This window comes from Chlamydomonas reinhardtii, chromosome 10, assembly GCF_000002595.2.
Source record: "Chlamydomonas reinhardtii strain CC-503 cw92 mt+ chromosome 10, whole genome shotgun sequence".
Taxonomy (NCBI): Eukaryota; Viridiplantae; Chlorophyta; class Chlorophyceae; order Chlamydomonadales; family Chlamydomonadaceae; genus Chlamydomonas; species Chlamydomonas reinhardtii.
In genome coordinates, this window is record NC_057013.1 from 4,078,552 (window position 1) to 4,097,702 (window position 19,151).

General features: G+C 65.3%; 3 protein-coding genes across 3 annotated transcripts in view; all 3 read right to left on the minus strand.

Moving 5' to 3' along the window:
- Positions 1-8: 8 nt before the first annotated feature.
- CHLRE_10g449650v5 (uncharacterized protein) lies at positions 9-3,724 on the minus strand. The gene is made up of 3 exons (XM_001698447.3): positions 2,410-3,724; positions 811-2,245; positions 9-504 (listed from the first exon to the last, which is right to left on the minus strand). Exons 1-3 carry the CDS (start codon positions 3,600-3,602, stop codon positions 169-171), a joined length of 2,964 nt encoding a protein of 987 aa, XP_001698499.2. The 5' UTR covers positions 3,603-3,724; the 3' UTR covers positions 9-168.
- A 1,713-nt stretch (positions 3,725-5,437) lies between these two features.
- On the minus strand, positions 5,438-15,454 carry CHLRE_10g449700v5 (uncharacterized protein). The gene is made up of 23 exons (XM_043066945.1): positions 15,252-15,454; positions 14,794-14,855; positions 14,447-14,530; positions 14,227-14,327; positions 13,943-14,086; positions 13,655-13,743; positions 13,356-13,525; positions 13,082-13,219; positions 11,953-12,947; positions 11,735-11,816; positions 11,444-11,592; positions 11,150-11,291; positions 10,644-10,927; positions 10,274-10,507; positions 10,054-10,115; positions 9,208-9,927; positions 8,981-9,085; positions 8,177-8,844; positions 7,843-8,007; positions 7,545-7,715; positions 7,063-7,259; positions 6,722-6,872; positions 5,438-6,531 (listed from the first exon to the last, which is right to left on the minus strand). Exons 1-23 carry the CDS (start codon positions 15,331-15,333, stop codon positions 6,319-6,321), a joined length of 5,208 nt encoding a protein of 1,735 aa, XP_042920342.1. The 5' UTR covers positions 15,334-15,454; the 3' UTR covers positions 5,438-6,318.
- A 597-nt stretch (positions 15,455-16,051) lies between these two features.
- CHLRE_10g449750v5 (uncharacterized protein) overlaps positions 16,052-19,151 on the minus strand; it is an 82,983-nt gene continuing 79,883 nt past the window's right edge. The window contains exon 60 of the mRNA XM_043066946.1: positions 16,052-19,089. Coding sequence (XP_042920343.1) covers positions 16,839-19,089 — 2,251 coding nt within the window. The 3' untranslated portion in view covers positions 16,052-16,838. The remainder of the gene's footprint in view (positions 19,090-19,151) is intronic.

The window sequence follows — 19,151 nt, forward strand, 5'->3', positions numbered from 1 at the left end:
AGCTGTCCAAATCTTTCGTTTCCATAGCGGCACCGTTGACACAGCAAGTCTAACTGCGGTAATGCACAGCAGCTGCCACCGAGGGCAACGGCCACATCAAGCGCAGTACGCCATGGTAGTCCTTGCCGCTTGGGGTCATGACCCACTCCAACACGACCAAGCTGACCATCACACATCATCTGCGGCAGGGCGCAGGCAGCACGCTAGCCGCTCCCACCAGCCCAGGCTATCCACCCTACCTCCACAGCCTCCTTCCTGCTTGCCACCAGCACTTGTACCACCACCTGCACCCGCCCGCCTTGCCGCCCTCCCATCGCGCGCCCCCGGCTGCAGCAGGGGCTGCAGCTCCTGCTTCACGAACCGCGCGGCCACCCGGTCTCCCAGTTGCTCGGCCCGGCACCGCAGCCGCCGCCAGTCCCCGCCCGGCACCCCCAGCACCGCCAGCTGCTTCAGACTGGTGGTGTCGCTGTAGTCCAGGGCCCAGCCGTACAGGTCCTCCTCAAGCTGCAGGCCGAGGAGGGGAGGGGCGGGGGCGGGTCAGGCGGGTCAGGCGGGCGGAAGGAGTGATAGGTGTGACCGGGGTTAGGAAGGCATACGCAAGTGGGAAAAAGGTACGGAAGGGGCACGACACGTACAGATGGGGGCGCCCGGCTAGGGAAGGGGTTATGCGCATTGGACGAGGAAGGGCGCAAACGTCGACAGATGCGCGTCAGAAAGCAAGCCTCAGTTGGTCCAAGATCTTGCAGTAGCCGCATCGCAACGTGTCATACACATACGCTCACGTCCTCACGCGCCCAACCCTGCCCGCACCTCCGGAACGATGCCAGCCTCCTGGAGCCAGCGCATGCCCCGTGCGTTGCCTGCCACAATCGCACAGCTCCACACACGCGTCTCGCACCCCGGCCCCGCCAGCCGCCGCAGCCGTGGAAGCAGCGCCGCCGCCCGCGTGTTATCGTCCAAAGCCGCCAGGGCCGCTTGAAAATGCTCCTTCAATACGTGAATGCCACCGAACATGTCCACCACGTCTCGCAGGCTGCGGGGCGCCGCGCGGGGCTGCCTCACCGAAGGCCGCGGTGCCGCATCCAGCGGCGTCCGCTGAAAGGAGGAAGTGGGGCCTTGCTCCCCGGAATCCACTCCACCGTCTTCCTGCTGCAGCCCACAATCGCCTCCATCCGCTTCCGGCTGCCCGCCCTCCTTGCCGCGCTCCTTGCCACCTTCCGAGCCGCCCTCCGAGCCGCCGTCCTTGCCCCCCTCCGGGACGCCCTCAGCCAGCGAGACCGGTGTGTACACGGCTGCGCCTCGCGCGGCCACTGCCGCCAGCAGGTCAGCACACACGTGGATTTCGCCAGGCGTGCCGCCATCCACACCTTCACCCGCCGCTGCAGCGTCGTCGCTGCCTTCTGCCCTTCCTGGCTCGCTGCCGGGGCACAGGTTGTCAACCAGCCACTCCGCCAGCTCCCAGTGACGCCCGCGGATGGCGGCGTGTAGCATGGCGACGCCGCTGTTGCTCAAGCGGCGCACCCGCCACGTCAGCCCGCTCCACCCGCCCCAGACGTTGCCACCGACGGCGCGGCCGCCGCGCCAGCGGCCCTCCACGCTCTCGCCTTCGCTGTCCCGTCCCTCGCTCCCGTGGCTGCTGCTGCTACTGCTGCTGCTACTGCTGCCATTGGGTTCAGCGGCGGCTTGCAGCGTCAGCTCCGTCATCCGCCGCAGCACCCGCAGGTGTCCCCAGCGGCACAGCTGCTCCAGACAGTCATGCCCAAAAAGCTGATTCAGCACTTCGACTCCGCGCGCCTCTGGGCCGGCGCGCATCCAACCGGGCCACAGGTCCGCCAGAACGCCCGCCTCGTCCAGTCCCCACGGCACCTGCGGTGGGGCCGGCGGCTGGTCTCGGCTGTGCGCCGCAGCCAAGAGCACATCGAAGGCGGCCACGTCGCCGGCAACTGCAGCCATGGAAAGTGCCCGGCGGTGCAGCGGATAGCCCTTAGCCAGTAGCCACGCTACCCGCTCCGCGGCGCCGCTGTCACTCCCGCGCCCCTCCTCGCCTGCCCCCGCGCCGCCGCCACTGTCCTCGCCGCATCCAGCAGCTCGGACGAGGTCAGGCCCCAAGCCGCCGCGCAGGGTGAACTGCAGCAGCGGCAGGCTGTGTAGTCGCCGATGCAGCAGCAGCCCAGCAACCCTGTCAACGACCTTGCCGCCGCCGCTTCCGTCATCACTGATCAAGCGATACCGTTGAGATGCGACCCTGCAAGCACGAGGATCGTATTACAGTTCAAGCAGGGGTAGTGCCGCTTTCAGGAAGCACTGAGCATAGAGAGTTGTCCATTCCTAAGCCAGATGCAGTCCCAGCATGTTGATAGCTAGGTGCCTGCATTGTCGGCGGGCCGCAGCTAGTACTTCCCCACTCACCCTCCGTCATCCTGTGGCCCCCAGCCCTGCGATTCCAGGAAGAGCACCTTCTCACGCCATTGCGTGCCACTGGCCGCTGCCGCCGCCAGTACCTCTGCTCGCAGCAGCGGTGCCAGCGCCCGCCGCCCCGCCGCCGCCGCCTCGGACTCCTTCTCCCCGCATCGCGTGTGCAGGCAGCGCACCGCGCACCTCGACCGCCCCCAGAAGGCCCACATAACCTCACGCCACGGATACGTCTGGCTAAGGCCCAGCTGGGTCAGCTCGCCCGCCTGCTGCTCCTGCTCCAACAGCGGCTGTGCAAGCGAGTCAAAGTGGTGCTGCAGCACGTGCAGCGGGCACCCACCGGCGATGCCTGCCAGGACCTGTGCGGCGTCCACCGGCCAGCACGGCTCCGGCACCCCCGTCTCCAGCGCCAGATCGCCAGTGGCAGCCCGTGCCGGGTCCCAACGCCGCCAGCGCGCGGGCTGGCATAGCCACTCCACCACGTTCGTGTGGCCCGCCTGCGCCGCCAGCACGCACGCCTGCAGCAGCTCGCTGCGCCCGGGCGCCTCCGTCCGCGACACGCCTGGCGACGCTGTGTCACCGCAGGGGCGCTGCGCGAACAGCCACTGCACCAGCGCCAGGTTGCCAGAGGCGGCGGCGGCGGGGAAGGGCCGCAGGACCCCGCCGGCTGCCAGGCGGCCTTCACATAGGCCCTCCCTGCGTAGGACGAAGCCCCTGGCTGCCAGCTGCTGGACTGCAGGGAGGTGGCCGCCGAGCGCGGCTGCAGTCAGGATGTCGACATCGGTGACTTCTGGCACGCCGCGCTGGGAGAGGAGCCAGCGGAGCAGCGGCACGGAGCCGGAGAAGGCGGCGGCCTCCATGATGTTGCGGAACACGGGCCGGGTAACGCCGCACGCGTCCATTGCAAGCTTGAAGTTTTCAAGCACGCCGCTTGCAGCCACCAGGAAGAGGAACCGCTTGCGGCGGCATGAGGCAAGCTGGGACAACACCCCTAGGCCAGCAGCCGCGCCCCAGACCGAGGCGAAGACGGACGGGGCAACGGCGCGGGAGAGGGCCAGTGCCACACGAGGCCGCTGCAGCACGCGCGCAAATAGCCGCGAGGACGGTCGCAGACCCAGCGTAACATCGTGCGCGTCCAAGTAGCCCGCAATACGCTCCAACAGCTCGATAGGGAGGTCCTCCAGCTGCATTGCGCTGAATTTATACTTCAACTCATGTTTTGCATTTTTAGACAGCACCAAGTGTAGTTCTGAAATTCAGTTCGGGCTCGTGTTGAGACTGTCTGCCTCCTCATTGGATTGGCTGCACAACGAAAATCTTCCATGTATAAATGTATGCTTAGTAATCAAAAATGCAGCGCATATGGCATAGGCACCTCTCTAGACCGGGCCGCCCGGGCCCATCTGGTCTGGCCTTCTCCAAAAGCGTCCAGCTGTCGTGTGGGATGGAACGTTGGGCACGCCGTGCACTACCGACGCTATTACTTGTTTTCGCGCAATGACGTGGTACGGTGAGTTGGTCGCATTGCTTGGGGAGAAGGTCCGGCAGCGGCGGTGCCGGCACAGCAGAGGTGCGATGCCGCCAAACCCGGTCTTACCTGGGGCGTGCCCATACACGCGGCACCGTCCAAAGGGGGAGGGGCTGGAATGTTCAAGTTGACATGGGCACTACGGAGCTAAAGGGGAGTAATAAGCGCAAGCAATAGACCAATGCCTAAGAGTCATTACTTTATAGTACTCACCCACGTAGCCACGTCTGGGCCACACTTTGCCCACACTAGGCCTAGGCCCAGACCAGGCACAGATGACCTGGCATGCACCCTCGCACTCACAGCGGGCAAGGGGCCCACCAGAGCCACGAGCTGCATTGACCAGCAGTCGCGGTCGCCCTGTGCGGTTGCCAAGCTGCTGCAGCCACCCACTGACCTCACGGAGGTGGGACTGGCTGGTATCTGGGGTTCTCTAAAGTCTTGACCCAAGTCTTGACCTGCTGAACCAGGGGGGGGGGTAGTTTCGACTGGGAAAGGCCCCATGTTCTAAAACGAAAGAGCTTGACGCGAGGACTCCAAATCCACTTTCAGAGTTCCAATCAGGGTAGTAATTGCAAAGTTATGGGCCCTCAAAGTTCAGGGTCGGTCGTCGGGGTCGGGGGTCCCCAAGGTTTCGTCACGCGGATGTGGGTGGGACTGCCAGATTTCGTCTCTGCGCCCTAAACGCTCCTCTGAACGCTCCGCCCATTAGCACAAGCACTAGCACACATTAGCATGCACATACTAAAGCATTTGCAGAACGTTTGGCCTCTGGAAAGCGGCCGCATGTCCGTCCACATCGGCATCGTAGTAGCGCAGAGCCCCACTCGAGCGTCTCTCACTGGTGTCATGGAGACTATGCGAACTGATGCTAACTTGTAACGGCCAAGGCTTCGTGTGGGTCATGGCGACAAGGCTGCCGCCGGCCATCGAGCGTGACATGAATCCCGGGATTCTTCACATGATCCCGGGAGAAAGTCGACCAATCTCTTCCGGCACACAGTCCTAAACATCATATGTACAGCGCAACTGTAAGCTTAAGCGCACGCCCCGGTAGTCTGACAGAAGGGTCGGTGGTCGGCCATGGACACCTGGACATGTGTGGCATGGCTGCCTGTCAAGTTGTGCCTCCAGCTGAACCGGAGGTATACAATTGTAGAGCTCGCCGAGAGCAGTCGATTGACACCGACCTGGCTAAAACCCAAAGGGTTTTGAGGGGTTTTTGAGGGGTTGCACGGTGGTGGGGGTCGGTCGGTCGGTCCGGAGGGGGGGTCGGGAGGTTTTGGGACATGGGGTCTGGAGGTTTAGTTCGTACCCCCCCCCCTGGCTGAACCTGCATGCAGTAACTGCAGCTTGTCGCCAGGCGGCCCAGGCCCTTTCAGCAGTTGCATGTCCCCATGTCCCCCTACCTCTACAGCCTTTGACCCAGTGTCCGACGCCGCCACTTAACAGGCTATGAGAGCCCTATGCCAGACGGATTCGGCGCTTGGCACCTCGCATACTCCAGCTTTACAATTGGGTGCACCGCCTGCTTTACGCGGCTCGAACTCGCCATGCCATGCACGTTACGCACCTGCAGGCCTTGCTGCCGGCCCACCTCACGTCCCTCTCCTGCAGCGCGTCATGGATACGTACGATAGTGCTGTCCCCTTGCCGCCACAGCAGCGCGCACAGGTTGAAACTGTATGTCATACGGCAGTAGATTATGCGCCCCTTGTCTCATCGAGTAACCCACACCGCATTGGCACCCTCAGGCAACCGGACAGCCCGCCAAACTCCACCAAGGTCACGAATGCCCACGTGGTCAGCATCGCGCAAACATGCCCCCTCGTCGTGAAGCATTCCGACAGCCGTCACCAGGAGCGTCAAATTGCACGCGCAACACAACACAAACAAACAGCTGCATCAGAACCAGATGCGCTGACCTCCCGGCATGTTGCAGCCCGAGGCCGTGCAGGGATGCAAGGAAGACTTCGCGAACATAAGCACAGACACATCACACGCTTGTCGCTTCGAGACACACGGTCAAGTCGGTTGTTGGACGCAGCCTGCCACATTAACGCGATGGCAGCTCCATTAAAGGCGTGCAGGCACGCTGTACGTTTGGGGTCAGGCACGCGGCTATACATGTGCGAGGCATGGGTTCCCACATTGCAGTGCTACAGCCCCTCCGCTGGACCGTCAGCATCCCAGTCGGCTGTGCGCAGACCGCATGAGAATTACATACGGGTGTCAATGATGCCTCCACAAGTTCCTAGAGCCCGGGCACAACACGCCCACGGTCCTTCCGTATTGATATGGACACGGGTTCGCACACACGGTAATTATGAAGTCAGTGCATCAGGAAGGTGGCTGACCGCCAATCACGCAACTGGCTCTCACTTGGCCGCCGCCTCGCCGCCCTCGGAGGCGCCCTTCCCGGCTGCTGCCTCCGCTGCCGCTGCCTCCGCCTCCGCCTGCTCCAGCGCGGACCGGTTAGCTGCCACCACCCCCGGCGCCCCACTGGTTGCCCGGTACAGCAGCACGGCGGACCGGCTGGAGCGCAGCATGGCGATGACGCTGGCGGGCAGCGGGCCGCGACCCTCCGGCACCTGCGCCACCACAACACCAGGACAGGATATGGCAAGGCTTCTTTCCGAGCGCTGGTGCAGCCCCACACGCAGCGGCACGCCGGCGCCGGTTCTTTCCCACCCATATCCCGTTGGGACCCCAGGCCAAGCTCATGCCCGAGTCCCGCCCTGCCTCGCGAAGGTAGGCGCCGCCCACGGCCCGCAAGCTCACCTGCACGCCCACGATGTGGCACTGGTCGGCGTCCGCCACGCGCGGGTACTCGGCGTCGAAGCTGCCCGGCACCATGCGGCGTACAATGAGCGAGGCGTCGAAGCGCCGGTTGGACACAGCCTCGTCTACCAGGTGGTCCAGGATGCGCCGGCTGCGGCAACAGGAGGAGGGGGCAGCGGCGTGCGGTGAGCAACGCGCGCGATGAATGGGCGGAGCCAACAAGCGCGCAACAGCTAAGCACCATACAGCAAGGGTGCAGGCTAGCGCCAGCAAATTTAAGCACAACGACATACACCCTGACGCCCTCCTGCACCGCGGGACCATCTCTCGCCCGCCCTCACCTGCTGGTGAGCTCCTGCATGTCCTTGTCAAAGGCCTTGCCGCGCACCAGCACCAGCTTGTCGCCGCGGCCGCCGTCCATCACCTTGCCCACCATGAAGCGCACCAGCGGCCGTGACGACGGCTCCGCGCCTACCAGGCAGCGCAGGCAGGGCTTCTTGCCCACCTCGTAAGCCGACTCCACCAGGCGGGCCGTGGGCTGCACGTGACGAGGGGGCGGGCCGTGTTGGCACACAGAAAATTTAGTTAAGTACCGCACTGCGTTGGAGTGAGTGAAGACGAGTGCTTGGGCACAAGAGCCTGGTCAATGGGCCTGGCCATGGTGGGGGACTGTGTCGACTCTGCCTCACATGCACATCATGCCGCCGCCCTGCTCTCCCTAGTCCCTACCCCCCAATGTTTCCACTGGACGTCGGCACTCGACACTTCGTGATATAACTACTCCGTTATCCATAAACGGCTACCCCTTTTCCCCCGCACCCACCTTGACCACGATGACGGGCACGGCGCTCTCGCGCGCCACGCTGAGCGCCACGCTGCCCACCACGGAGGAGCCCTGCGGCGCCGCCAAGCTCATGCTGCCGGTGATCAGCAGCACGGCGTTCTGCGACTCAGCGTAGGCGCAGATGTCCTCCACAATGGACTTGCGTTTCACCTGCGTGGGCGCGCCACGTGAGGTCGTAAGATGTTGTGTTTACTTCATCTGAAAGGAGACGGCGAAAAGGTCCATGCAAACATGCACGCACAGAAAGGCAGGCACGAGCACACGCAGGCATGCGTACCTGCACTATGCTCTTGACGTCACCGAGCGTGACGGACGCCATGGTCTCGAAGCGCTCCGTAAGCGCCTTGAGCGTCTGCATCACCGTGTGTGAGCCGTCCTTGGCGATGGCCAGCAGGTGGATGCAGTCCGCGCCGGGCTTCATCACGCCCATGGCCACACGCACCTGCGCGGGTGGCGGTGCATGGCAGGTGGTCAGGCAAAGATGCCGGGAAGAGATGTGCGGGGGGGGGGGGGCTGTGTAGACCATTCCCACTCAGAACATGACACGCTAAGACGCAACCCACGGCAAGCCGAACAGCCTTTATGCTCAATACTTGAGGGCCGCGCCTTACCGCTAGGGGACAAGACGCATCATCCGCCACAGCCACCACGATCACATTCTTCGGCGGCGGCAACTTGAGGCCCCGCGCGCCCCCCGGCGTGGGCCCAGCGGCGGCGATGCCGCCCGGAGCGTGCGCGACCACGCGCGACTTGGCTGTGTTGGTCGCAGACACAGACGCACGGAACAAGGGCGAGGCGTCCTGATCCGCCACAACGTACAGCAACGTGTCCAGGTCGGCGTCGTTGGTGAGCAGCCGCCCACGCTGTAGCGCCGCCGCCGCCGCGGCGGCCGCCACTGTCACGACGGCAGGGTTGCTGCCGGGCATGAGCAGGCCGCCAGTGGACGGCACGGAAGGGGTGTTGCCGCTGGCGGACTTGCGCGGTAGGAGGTGCGGAAGCGCGTTTCCATTGCCGCCGCCCGCGGCGTTGGCGCTGCCAGCGGCCGCGCTGGCGGCAGGAGGCGCGCCGCCTCCGCTGGTGGACGGACTGCCGGCCGCAGGCGGCGCCGTGCCGGCGGGCGCGTCTGTGCTGCTGCCGCCGGTGCGCGGCGTGTAGGAGATTGAGACGCACCGGGCGCCGGGCAGGGCAGTGATGTCTGAGGCGTCGAAGGTAACGTACAAGAAGCCGCCCTCGCCCACCACCACGGCCGGCCGGAAGATGGAGGGGCTGGTCAGCATGCCTGCGCAGCACGACCGGAAAGCAGCCAGGGACGCCGAAGGCCACCGTAAGCAAGCGGATGCCAGGAAGTACTGCGCATAAGCAAGCAAAGATGGGGAGCTACTGTGCAAGTAGGGTACAGCGTTAACTGAGCCCACCCTTGAGGGATGGCACGTGGAAGACGTAGCGTTTGATGGCGATGGCAAGCCGAGGCTGCGTGCCAGTCTGGATGGTGGCCTGGTCGATCAATTGTTGCAGGCCGGCTGCAATGCAGGCAGAGGCAAGGTGTTGGCAGGCAGGGTAAGTCTGAGACGAGGAAGAATGTTAGAATGGTATTAGTAGTGTGCAACATCTGCGCGAAATACAACCCTCAGGGGTCACTTACTCGCAAGCGCTGGCGTCTGCACGTCGCACCACTTGACGTCGCATGCACCCAGCGGTCCGCCTTCCGTGCCAATGCCACCTGCCCGAGTCCGCCGCGCGGCCCCAGAACCCGACACGGCCGGCGGCGCAGACGCGGGCTTGGGCGACGACGGCGCGCTGCCGGAGTTGCTGCCGCTGTGGTGCCGGTGCGATTGCATCCGGTGCGGCGACTGCTGCCCTAGCCCGCGACTGGGGGCCGCGCTCGACGGCGGCGTGGGTGACATCATGGATTGCGGCGCGGCTGTACCACCGCCACCGGGCCCCAGCGGCGAAGCCCCGTGCGGCTGGTACCCGGGGTTGAATCGCGAGGTGAACGACCCAGACTCCGCGGGCGACGACGCAGCCGAGCCGCCCGAGCCGCCCGAGTACACAGAGCCAGCGCCGCCGCCCGAGCTGGCCGGCGAGGCGTTGGAGTGCGGCGTGCCGATGCCCGAGGTCGCTGGGGAGGTGTTGCTGTCGGCGGCGCCCGCGCCGCCGGGCCGGCGCAGCAGCGCCACCGTGGATGAGAGCGCCGCACTGGTCGTCACCGTGGGCTTGGCGCGCTCCTTGAGCGCAAGCACGATGCCCGAGCCGCAGCGGCTTGCGCCCTGCATGCCGTCCATCAGCTCCACCTGCATGGTCATGTTGGCGTCCACGCTGTCCTGTAGCGCATAGCTGTAGGCCAGCTGGTCGATGTTGAGGCCTGGCGGCGGGCGGGCAAGACGCGGAGGTTCAGTGCGCTTGGGATGGGCGATGCGAAGGGCTGCTGCGTAGAAATGCACGGACGAGCCTACGCCTGGTGCACCTGCAAACGGGCCCCATCACTCACAGGACTCTGGCGAGTAGTGGACCAGGTCGCGCAGCCGCCAGGACGAAAGCCACTCCACGCCCCTGTCAAAACAGTAGAGTCAGTAGGCGAACAGCGGCAACAGCGCGCCTGAGCGCTCCTCACACGGTTCCTAGCCTGCTTGCACGCCATTCGGCGGCTTCTTCCGCACAGCGATGCCCCTTCCCTGGTCGTCCACGGCATCAACTCCCCAGCAGCTCACCGCTCGGTGAATATATCGAGCGAGCTCTGCGACAGCGGCCGGCGCTCCGTGAAGTCCGGCCCGCCCAGCCGGAACGCGTCCGAGCCCGCCCAGCCCAACGCCAGCAGTGCGTAGCCGCTGCCGGCGGGCCGCAGCGGCGCCTCGCGCGCCACCACAAAGCTGCGGCGCTCGCGGTCAAAGGTGTGGCCGGGCGCGCGCTGCTGCACGATGACAATCAGGTTGTCCGGGTGGAACCTGGCGGGGCGCAGGGAGCGATTGCGTTGGTCAGCCCAAAACTGCGTAGACTTGACTGCTGTAAGTAAGCATAGCCTCATGAGAGGCCATGATCTCAGCTGGCCTAAGCCCCTTCCCGCGTTCCCACAGCCCGCACCTGCACAGCCGCCTGCTTGACAGGTCCTTGACCACTGCGTCCACCTGGCCCTCGTGGCAGGCGATGACGACCGGGAAGCGCATCAGCGCCTCGTGCCCCGCCATGGCCTCCACCGCCGTGGCCAGCGCCAGCAGCTGGCGCACGCCCAGCCCCAGGCCCACCAGGTGCCCGGTGGCCTCGGTGCGCGCGGGGTGCGTCAGCGCCAGCAGCGCCCATGGGTCGGCGCCCCACAGCGACACGGGGCCCAGGCGGCTGGAGTGCAGCACGTCGTCGTCCACGTGGATCTGCAGACGTGATGGCCGGTAACAGGCAGGACTGGTTAGAAGCCGGCGGTGTTGAAATCGCGCAGCATTGCACAGAGATGACAAAGGCGGGACTGGCAGGGAATGATGGCAGAGGCGATGCACCGGCGGAAGAGCATAGTATCTTCACCGAGGCTCCAAGCCCCTACATCAACACTTTGGCCAGTCGGCCACATGCCACGGCGCCCAACCTGCCGCACCCACCTGCACCGCCAGCTTGCCGGCGCGCAGGTCCTTCATGACCACCTCCTTGTACCGTTCCACCTGCCGCCGCACCGCCGGCATCACCATCTCATGCACGTACGGCAGCGCCCAGCCCTGCGCCTCCACCCAGCGCCCGTTCGCCCTGCGGACGCAAAGCAGAACAGGTGTCAATACTCATGTAGCGTACTGGGCCTGCCCTCTGCAACAGTTCTGGAACACGCATGCGCACTCCTGCCCACGTCCCTTGCTGGCTGCATCGGCTCATGAAGCAGTCCAGGCAAGGACGCGACGCACCTGTTGCAGTACATCTGCAGCAGGCCGCTGCTGGTAGAGATGATGCCCTGCGCCTCCTCGATGGCCTGCACCAGCGACTGCTGCTTGAGCACGTTGGCCGTCTCCTCATCCCGCAGCTCCCGCAGCGCCACCCTGGCAGCCGCCTTGCGCTGTGGGGTGGGCAAGGGGCCAGGCCAGATACCGGTACGTGAGAGTTGCTGTGCTGTTATGGTGCAGTCGGAAGTCAACCCCGAGACAAGCATCAACCCTTGTAACGCTTTTGTAGTCGTGTTTCTGTGCTACCGCACCCACCATTTTCAGGTCGCCCGTTTTACTCTTGACACGTTCCGCCATGGTACCCAACCGGTACTCGCCCGAGTTCCGCGGAGAGTCCCTGCGCAGGCGTGTGAAACCAGGCACCTCAGATTGAGGCCACAGATACTACGGCAAGACCATGTGGCCTCATGCAATGCGCCCATGAAAATGCGTCGAGCAAGCCCTAGACTGCCCCTGGCACTTGTTGCACTCACAGTCGGTTGGCCTCTCTCAAGCGGTTCGCCACAGTCCCTGGCCGAGACGACGGTGGGCGCGCCGTCATGGACCCGCGCACACCGGACGCTGGGCGGCCTGAACCTGTAGCTGCTGCCACAGCCGCGGCGGCTGCCGCTCCCAGCGATGTGTTGGGGTCGCTCTGTGAGCGCGACCCGGGTACTGAAGTCGACACCCTTGCCGACAGGCCGAAGCCGCCCCCTCGCAGCGGCCTGAGAGGCCCCACCGACGAGTGGCCCGCCAGTGGCGCAGACCCCAACGGGCCCAACAAGCTGCCCGCTTCCGCCGCTCCCCTGGCCGCCCCAGTGGCAGCCGCCGCTGCGGCAGCCGCAGCAACTAGCGACTCCGGCCCGCTGCCTGACCAAGACGCACGAGCGCCGGACGTGCGGCCTAGCCCCGGCCCCGCCAAGATGCCCAGTCCGCCTGGCCCCGGAGGTCCCGCTAAGCTCGTCCCGGCGTGGCCCGGCCCGTGCACGTTGCTTAAAAGCGACGACACCGGGCCGTTGATGCTTTGTGTGACGAGGGTTCCCGGACTGCCAGTGCTGACCCGGCGCCGCCCAGACGGCGGCCCGCCAGTCATGTCCGGCAAGCCAAGCGGCCCGCCAAGAGGTGAAGGCGCCAGCGCGAATGCGCCAGAGCCCGGCCCAGCGGCATTTGAACTCGAGTTCGAGGGACCCGAGGCGGCTGGGTGGTCCTTGAGCTTCGCCTGCTTCCTCGCGACGGGCGGCGGCGGCCCAAAGGTGCCGTCGCCCTTACTCCCGTAGTTCCAGAACCGCCCGTTCTGGGACTGCCGCTGCTGCCGCATGTTCATAGCAGCGGCCGCGGCCACCGCCGCTGCCTCATCGGCCGCCACTGTGTCCGGGTCCTCCTCCGGCTCGACCACCTCTTCATCATCGTCGTCGCCGCCCGCTTCCATCGCCTTCTGCTGCTCAAGCGCCAGCTGCCGCATCTGCTCCCGCAGCTGCTCCAGCTCAGTCTGCAAACCCAAGGCAAGTACGCAGCGTTGCCGAGTAGTACATAAGCATGCCGCCATGGAGGTTTTTGGTGCGGCCCAGCCATGCGCACACAGGGCTCCAACTTCCCTACCCCTGCCGTCAGTGCAAGCCCCACCTTCATTTGTGGCAGCTTCTCCCGCGCCGCCGCCACCTTGTTGCTCTCCTCCGCGAAACGCGTCATGTTCTCGCCGAGCTGGTGCTCCGCATAGATGGCGAAGTTGTCAATGCGGCCCGGCCCGCCGCGCCGCTTGCCCTGCGTGCGGATGTTCGGACAGCAAAAACCGTTCACGCATTTGCCCTGATCTTTGCTACGCCTGACGGACCAGCCAGGCGGTCGGTCAGCCCCCAGCGGAAGCGGAGTCTCTGCATACCACACATTCCATACTTACACCCATGAGCGCATTTGCTGTGTTGACAGCCAGGAAGGCCGTCCTTTTTGCGTGCATCACTGTCTGGCGCCACTTGTTACCCGCGGATGTGGGCGGCGGTGCCGGGTGGCTGTCCGGTAATGCGTGGCTGCCGCTCGCCGGCCCACTACTGCCGCCGCTGTTTGCCGTGCCTGGGGGTCCGTGCAAGAATAGGGCGGGAAGCAAGGTGTGCATAAGGGACAGGCTTGGCTATGCAGTAGCTTAGGGTCTTTCCATACAATTTCTTGCAGACCCTCGAACCTATGCCCGACCCAACTCACCTTGCGAGGTGAAAGACGCGCCCGAGTGGCGCCCACTGTACACGCGGGTGAGCGTGGCCACCTTTTCCGCACTTCTTTTCGCCGCCTCCCTGCAAACAAAACAGGGCACAACAAATCGAGCTCAGCCTAGCACGCTCCTGCCCCCTCCACGGTGCGCTGGCCCCTTCCCCACCGCCACACTGCACCACAGTCCCTGGCATCAACAGAGGCGCGGTGGGCAACCGTCACGTCGTGAGCCATTTGAGCCCGCCCAGCAATCCAGCTCGCCCGCCTCAACCCCAGCCTCACGTTTTGGGGCTGGACGGCGCATCCTGGTGGTCCACAGTGTCCGGGCTGAACAGCACCCCGTGCCCAGGCGCCGAGCCATGCGTGATGCTGCCCTGGCTGCCACCCGGCTTGAGGATGGAATTGCCGCTGCCGCTGACAGGAGGCCTGTGCGTGGGGGCGCGGCGCGGCCGTTAGCAGGACTTCACAGTCACGGGGAGCAGTTGAGGCAATCCCAATGCCCTGTGGTCTGGCCATGCACCGGCCATGCACGGGCCATGCCGACGACTCCGGCATTGCGCGCCCACCTCTCGAACTGCTTGTGCGTCAAGAAGAAGTCCGCATATTGCAGGTTGAGCCGCACGTCGCCCTGACCACGCCGCAAGGCCATAAGCTGACGCCGCTTGGCCTGCAGTTGTGGTGTATCGTCGTATCAACGCAACGAATGCACGGCAACACATGCTCCAAATGCCCCCGCGATGGAACCGTCAGCCACACGGTTCACCCTCAGTGAGGCCACTTGCTCACCTCCTTTTCCAGCTCTTTCCTTCCAGCCTGCTCATCCTTGGATAAAGCGGCCTCGATCTGATTGCTTGCTTTGCCCACTTGATTCTGGATTGGGAGGGAAACAACAACTCTGGGTTGGCTGCCAGCTGCGCGGTTTGCGCACGCAGCTGCGCGGTCGTCTTGCGCGGCAGTCACATACACCCAACGTCCCCATGTCCCTCTGCCCTGTGTCCTTCACCCCGCTCCTGTAGGCCCGCCCCTGTGAGCTCTCCAGCAACATCCAATGCGACCGTGGGTGCGCGCAGCCATGCGTGCACAGACACTTCCCGGCCCCTCCTGGTCTGCTGGTTTCAACGCAGGAACCCTACCCCGAGCCAGTCGAGTCGAGCTGAGAAGGACTGGTTCTTGGCGAGCGCAGGCCGATCATAGCCTGCAGAGCAGCAATTTTCAGTACCTCAAGGTGCTGAGAGTTCTGGTCAGAGCCACATGCAGAGGCACGCGGACCTGCCGAACTTCTCAGTCCAAGGCTAGGTAGTATCCCACGTGTCATGAAATTGCATGGCCAATAGATTTGGTTTGGTCCTGGCGGGCAAGAGCCTTCGCCTGCAGAACTAAGGTCCTGGTTCCCTTTGTTTCCGCGGCATCCCACAGGCATAGCTTTGGCTCATCATAATAAAGCTTCAATCAATGAATATGTAGGAGTTTTATTCCGCGGCTGCAGCGGCTCGCTCTTCGCAAGCGCGCTCGCACGTTCAGCTGCAGCCCCAACTTGCCAAGACTGAGCCCCAAACAATGAGTACATGTCATCAGCCAGTTACAAGCTTACCACCAAGCTCGTCAAGCTCCTGTGCGATTGTCGACTTGGCTTTTTGGTTTTCTATGAAATCCCTGCTAGCCGCTCCACCCATTTCCTACGGACTACAAGTGCCGTGCCTCTCAGGGCTTGTCACGCAAGTCGTCAAGTGGTCATTTTGGGCATCAAGAGCGAGAAGTATCGTTTAGTTGTGTATATGCGGGAAGCTCGATGCGTAGTTTGCCATTGGGTTGTATTGCTTACAGCGTATGTGCACAGCTGAGCACCCGTTCGAGGTGGAAGGAGGTGTGCTCGACGGCACGCGCATGGCCGCGCCGTACAGTCGCCGTGTGCCTGGTGGCCGAGGGCTGTGGCCGCGTCCTTTGCCAAGACCGCTGCTGAAGGTCCATCACGTCTACAATGTGGGCACGCCGCCGCAAACAGGGGTGGGCGATTGGCGCAACCTGGCGCCCGACCAGTGCACCCTACACCGCACAGGCTGGCACGCGCTCCTGTAGCGCCCAACGCAACCTGAAGTTGGCTATCATTGCCGATGCACGTCATGCACCTGTTGCGAAATCCCCGCTCCTGGTAATCCAGAAAATGGATTGGTTAAGAATGGCCCAGGCTGGTGTGAGTCTCGGCCGTGATGCCTGGTCGCGCGTGCCGCAGCTTGGGTAGACCTGGGGGACAAGCGTGTTCATAACGGCTGTGTGTTGTGTCGAGCGATCCTACATGCTGACGCTTTCCCCGCGTGCCCCGTTGGTTCTTGACTACTGTCTCTTGCTCCACAGACACGCAGACAGGCGTGCGAGCGAGATAACACGCTCCACCCAAACAGAATCTTACAGTGACCGCCTAGCGTGGCTCCGCTGTTGTTATTGACGCTGGTCTATGACTCTGTAAACGCTTATCAGATTGCAAGGCCGGAGAGCTCACGTCAAGACATGCTTGCTTGAGCCTTTGGAACGCACTCAGCACCGGCATCCCACGGATGCCAGAATGTGCCCGCGCATTCTCGCGCACAGTTACTGGCACAGCATGCTTGTCCACAGGTGCGCTGTAAACGAAGATTTGCTCGCGCATTAGGCCACTGGGCGACTGATTCCCACACAGTTGACACGACTGGCTACCCATAACTTGAAACGTGGTAACGGCACGGCAGCAAAACCCTGGCACTGACACCTGCTGACACGCGACCTGTTTGGCCACCTGCCAACGCGTGACAGTTGCCTCCTGCGTGGGGCGCAAGACTTGACCTGCGGAGTGTTGATTAAGGTGTGCATGTGCACGAGCCCAGTCTGCCCTTGATGTCTTGTTCAATGCCAACACACGGTCACTTCACGGTGTACCGGCACGTGTAAAACCACGGGCACGGCGTACCGCAGCGCTAACCTGCCTGCCAGCGGCATGCGCCCATGTCCAGGCGGACCTACACAACCCGGTGCGTGCACACACATCTACACGCATTCAGCAGCACTGCGATTGGCTCTCAGCCTCACGCGCTTACACCAGACACGCACGCCTGCACGCACTAACACACACAGACGCACACATACATACACACTCCGCCTCACAATTTGAACACCGCAAGCAACGGACTAACCCCTCCCATCACCCTCAAAGCATTTGTAGCATCTCGCCAACCGCCTCCGTCACCGCAGCCGCAGCCGCGCGCCGCAGCTCCGCCGTCGCCAGCACCGCGCCGTGGCGGCACTCCAGCGTCAGCGCCGTCAGGCTGTTGTCGCAACACGCACGCGCCGCGGCCAGGAACGCCGCGCCCTGCCGGTCCTCCGGCAGCACCACCGCCACCGGCCCGCCCAGCGTGGGCAGAGGCGTCGCAGTGAGCCGGGGGCTCGACGCCGCCGCCAGCATCAGCCGCCGCAGCACGGCGCCGCGTCGGACGGCACCGCGTACGGCACTGGCCCAGGCCTCCGCCGCCATTGAGGGCGGGCGGAAGGAGGCCGCCGTCGCCAGCAGAGCCGCCACGTCGTCGGGGCCGCCGCCACGGCTCTGCAACGTGGCAGCGAATGCCGCCAGGTCGGGAACAGCGGGAGCGCCATTAGTGCCGCCGGCGGGGGCGTCGCTGCCGCGGGCGCCCGCCGCCTCTCCGCCGTCTCCGCCGCCCGCAGTGCTCAGCAGCACTGCCCCAGTACCCGCCGCGCCCGCTCCTGGCCTTGCACCTGAGGCACCATGCTCGCCGCGCGACACGGCGGCAGCCGCAGCCGCCTGGTGTTGCACCAGCGTCTGGTGCAGGCTGTAGTAGACCGGGTCCATGGACAGGGAGGAGGAAGGGGAGGGCGCCGCGCCATAGCCCGTGCCTGCTGCGCCGCCACCGCTGCCACCCGCCCCGCTGCCCGACAGGCTGACGTACGGCGGCCCGTCCAGCAGCACCAGCATCACGTCCGCGCCGCGCCGGTGCTCCAGCGCTACTGCCACCGCGAAGGCTGTAGCACAGCTGAACACGGAGCTGCCAGCCACGCAGTAGGGCCCCTGCGGCTGCGCCGCCACCATCGCGTCCGCGTAGCGCTCCGCCAGCTCCTCCAGGGAGGACGGCTGTAGCACCGCGCCGCTGCGAGCCGGCGGAGGCGCGGCTGCTGTCGGGAAGTCAGGCATGTCGATGCCGTACACGGGGAACGGCAGTAGCTCGGCCAGGGTTCGTGCCGCACCGGAGCCTGTGCTGCCGGTCTCGTCGTGGATGAGCCACACCGGCAGCGACGTGGCCAGGGCCGCTGTGCCGGCCTCTGCACCGCCGCCGCCTCCAGCACTTGGCTGTGGTTGTGGCTGCGAGGGTTGAGGCGCCGTCGCTGCGGCAGGCCTCCGGCCCTGCTGCAGCGGGGTAGAGGCTGCGGAGCCGGCCGCGGCCGCAACGGTTGCGGCGTAGGCAGGCAGGCCCAAGGGGCACAGGCGGTTCAGGGCGACGATGCGCACAGCCGGTGTGTTGGGCGGAGGTGGAGGCAGCGGCTGTAGCAGCGCCAGGGCGGCTGTAGCCGGTGCCGGGCTGGCAGCTCCCGGCGGCGTCCCGCCGCCGCCCGCAGTGCTGGGGCTGCCGGCCACTGCCGCCGCTGCGCCGCCGCCACTGCCGCCGCCAGAGGACCGCTGGCCCTCCACCAACACAAAGGACATGGTGCTGCCGGCCGTACTGCTGCGCTGCGCCACTGCCGCCTGCGGCTGGGACTGCGATGGGGCATCCGAGGCGGACGCGTCAGCCGGGGGCGCAAGCGACATCCCAGCGGCGTTGGCTGCCACCTGTCGGTCATAGGCCACAATGGGTAGGGACGGCGCCGCGGCGGCGCCAGCCAAAGGCGACGGAGGTGCCCCTGCAACTGAATCGGCCAGGCGGCGGCGCACGTCCGCCGTACGTGCCTGCGCCCCGGCGGCCTCAGTCAGGAGCTGCTGCAGCTGCTGTGGCGACAGCGGCAGCACGGGGTTGGCTGACCAGCTGGCGTAGGGCTCGGGTGCACCGTCCTCTGCCGGGCGCTGCTGCTGCTGCTGCTGCTGCTGCTGCTCCGCCCGTTCTTCTGCTGCCACCGTGGCCGCAGTGGCCGCAGTGCCCAGCAGCACCTCATCTCGTTCGGCGCCGCCGCCAGCGCCCCCCGACCGCTGAGCCGCGCCGGCCACGCTGCTGCCACCTTCTCCCTCCTCAGCCAGCCCCACGAGCGACGCATCCGCCGCGGGCGGGGGCTGCTGCTCCGCCGTCGGCGGCAGCCGCACCAGCCGCAGTGGCTGCACGAGTGCGGCGATGGAGCGTGTGGCGCCCGCCGCCCAGCCCGCCACCACGTCGCGCACGGCGCCGGTGATGACCACGGCGTTGGAGGGCGCGGCGTGCAGGAACAGCGAGCAACCCAGGAACGGCGCAGTCGGCTTGTGGCTGCGGCGCGCATTTACACAGGGGGTGAAAAGCAGTGAGACAGCAGGAACGGCGGCAGGCAT

Excerpts from the sequence above, each read along its gene's own strand:
- CHLRE_10g449650v5 (XM_001698447.3), bottom strand. The coding sequence starts at position 3,602 with ATGCAGCTGGAGGACCTCCCTATCGAGCTGTTGGAGCGTATTGCGGGC. Across the intron at positions 2,246-2,409 it reads GGGCCACAGGATGACGGAGG|GGTCGCATCTCAACGGTATC; the intron begins GTGAGTGGGGAA and ends TCGTGCTTGCAG. Across the intron at positions 505-810 it reads AGGCTGGCATCGTTCCGGAG|CTTGAGGAGGACCTGTACGG; the intron begins GTGCGGGCAGGG and ends CTCGGCCTGCAG.
- CHLRE_10g449700v5 (XM_043066945.1), bottom strand. The coding sequence starts at position 15,333 with ATGGGTGGAGCGGCTAGCAGGGATTTCATAGAAAACCAAAAAGCCAAG. Across the intron at positions 11,292-11,443 it reads CTGCAGATGTACTGCAACAG|GGCGAACGGGCGCTGGGTGG; the intron begins GTGCGTCGCGTC and ends TTGCGTCCGCAG. Across the intron at positions 10,116-10,273 it reads CTCGATATATTCACCGAGCG|GGGCGTGGAGTGGCTTTCGT; the intron begins GTGAGCTGCTGG and ends CTGTTTTGACAG.